Consider the following 2744-nt stretch of genomic DNA (forward strand, 5'->3'; position numbering starts at 1 on the left):
CATCCCTGGAGGTGTTCAAGGCCAGGTTGGACGGGGCTTGGGGCAACCTGGGCTGGTGGGAGGTGGCCCTGCCCAGGGCAGGGGGGGGGCACTGGGGGGGCTTTAACGTCCCTTCCACCTCTAACCATTCTACAATTTTATGATAATCAGCAACCAGGAATCCAATATATTCTCAAAACTGCACAAATTGCCTCAAATTTCAGCTAATAAGCACTCTTAAATGGCAGCTACCGCAGAATTCCTACAGCAGGGAAGCATTGCTGCCAGCTTGACCCCGTACCAAACCGCTCCGTAAATCCCTACCTTCAGGTACCGCTCCAGTTTCTTACTGATCAGTTTGTTGTTGAGAATGCTCCTCGCAACGACTAGCGACGATTTCTTGGACTGCTCCATCATGGCCTGGACGGGAGGACAAAAAAAACGGCACTTCGATTTCATTCTGAATTAACTTACGAGGCCAGGAATTAGTCCAATCTCATCAGCGGAAGACGGGCTACAAGGGCACAGAGCGAATTTAGGTATTTGGGTAGGCGACAACGCAGCAATATTTAAGAAATCCGAGATTTTCTGCATATTCCCCAAATTCTATGCTGCGGAAAGGTGAGTATGAGGCAGCCAAGGAAAAAAATGCATGGGTTGTTTCACCCACTTCCACCAGCGGCATCATTGCTGGAGATTGAAGCTGAAATTCGGCGTATTTTGATTCTGCTGAGGCATGGGGAGGCAAAGACGGCTGAACAGCCGAGCGCCGCAGATGGGAACGCGTCAAGATTTACCATCCCGTGCCGATACAGCTATTTTATACCTCAAAAGGAGCTGTCGTCTGACAGCCGTCGCCTCGGATCACTGCTTGGGGGTATAGGAAAGCTGTAACAACATCGCCCTACACGTACGCGGAAGCGGGCAAGGCACAAAGCTCTTTATTTTGCAAGAAACGGGGCAAGAGACACGAGATCTCACTTTCAGCTCGGCACGAGGCTTTGCTGAAGGCGCTTTAATCCCGCTTACGCCTTGCTCGCCAGGGAGCGAAGGGAAAGTTTTTGGGGGCCGCAAGAATATCGATAAATTAACTGCAGACTGTGGAGAGAAGGACTCAAGAGGAGGAAGAAAAGTTCTCCTCGGTTTCAAGAACCAGGTGAACTAAATCCATCCAAATTCCCGCGGCTGAAGCCTGCGAGACCCCCGCGGCGCCAGGCTGCCCCCTCACCCGGCGGTTGTGGTTGTGGTCGAGCGACTTCAGGTGTTTCTGGATGATGCCGTACTGCATTGGGATGAAGAGGTCGCAGGCGGCACAATGAGCCGCCTCCACCTTTTTAATAAAATGCTCCATGCCAACATCTGAAAAGGAATAGAAGAACAGTGTTAACTGGAAAATAATCCGGGGATCTGTGCTGTGTTACGGATTTTACTCCAGCCTGTGCCACAACCTCTTCCTCCTCCTCAACCCTTCCCCAACCTCCTCCTCAACCCTTCCCCAACCTCCTCCTCAACTTTTGCCTCAACCCAACCCCAACCTCCTCTGCCTCAACCTGTCCCCAACCTGTCTCCTCCTCCTCCACCCTTCCCCAACCTCCTCCTCAACTTTTGCCTCAACCCGTCCCCAACCTCTGTCTCCTCCTCCTCAACCCGTCCCCAACCTCTGTCTCCTCCTCCTCAACCCGTCCCCAACCTCTGTCTCCTCCTCCTCAACCCGTCCCCAACCTCTGTCTCCTCCTCCTCCACCCGTCCCCAACCTCTGTCTCCTCCTCCTCCACCCGTCCCCAACCTCTGTCTCCTCCTCCTCCACCCGTCCCCAACCTCTGTCTCCTCCTCCTCCACCCGTCCCCAACCTCTGTCTCCTCCTCCTCCACCCGTCCCCAACCTCTGTCTCCTCCTCCTCCACCCGTCCCCAACCTCTGTCTCCTCCTCCTCCACCCGTCCCCAACCTCTGTCTCCTCCTCCTCCACCCGTCCCCAACCTCTGTCTCCTCCTCCTCCACCCGTCCCCAACCTCTGTCTCCTCCTCCTCCACCCGTCCCCAACCTCTGTCTCCTCCTCCTCCACCCGTCCCCAACCTCTGTCTCCTCCTCCTCCACCCGTCCCCAACCTCTGTCTCCTCCTCCTCCACCCGTCCCCAACCTCTGTCTCCTCCTCCTCCACCCGTCCCCAACCTCTGTCTCCTCCTCCTCCACCCGTCCCCAACCTCTGTCTCCTCCTCCTCCACCCGTCCCCAACCTCTGTCTCCTCCTCCTCCACCCGTCCCCAACCTCTGTCTCCTCCTCCTCCACCCGTCCCCAACCTCTGTCTCCTCCTCCTCCACCCGTCCCCAACCTCTGTCTCCTCCTCCTCCACCCGTCCCCAACCTCTGTCTCCTCCTCCCTCCTCCTCCTCAACCCTTCCCCAACCCCCTCCTCAGCCTCCCCAAGCTGCAGCCGCGTCAGCACTGCGGGTGTGCGAAAAACCCCTCTTCACCCCCCTAACGGTTTATCTCGTGTCCACAAAGCTGCGTAATAACCTGAAGCGGCCGATGGTGCACTCAAACGTACAGTAGGTTTTACTCTTCAGCACCACCAGCAGGTTCCCTCCTCCCCTTTTTACTGGGTTTGGTTTTTTTACTATTTTACTATTTCTAGAGTTGACTAGGCGGCGGATACACGCAACGAAGGAACTCTTGCCCACACACGGGTCGCAAGTCTCACCTTGTGTAAGATCTTGGTCCCTATAAATCTGCTGAATAACCGCGTTAATGTCTTCAATTGCTTTACG

At 55.5% G+C, this 2744-nt stretch overlaps 1 protein-coding gene across 1 annotated transcript in view; it reads right to left on the bottom strand.

Annotated features, from left to right (window-relative positions):
• AKAP8L (A kinase (PRKA) anchor protein 8-like) overlaps positions 1 to 2744 on the bottom strand; it is a 14444-nt gene that overhangs the window by 1413 nt on the left and 10287 nt on the right. Inside the window, 3 exon segments of the mRNA XM_009885558.1 lie at positions 304 to 399; positions 1208 to 1338; positions 2678 to 2744. The exon segment at positions 2678 to 2744 is cut by the window's right edge and continues 21 nt beyond it. Coding sequence (XP_009883860.1) covers positions 304 to 399; positions 1208 to 1338; positions 2678 to 2744 — 294 coding nt within the window.

The sequence above is a fragment of the Charadrius vociferus genome, unplaced genomic scaffold (assembly GCF_000708025.1).
Source record: "Charadrius vociferus isolate BGI_N301 unplaced genomic scaffold, ASM70802v2 scaffold955, whole genome shotgun sequence".
NCBI lineage: Eukaryota > Metazoa > Chordata > Aves > Charadriiformes > Charadriidae > Charadrius > Charadrius vociferus.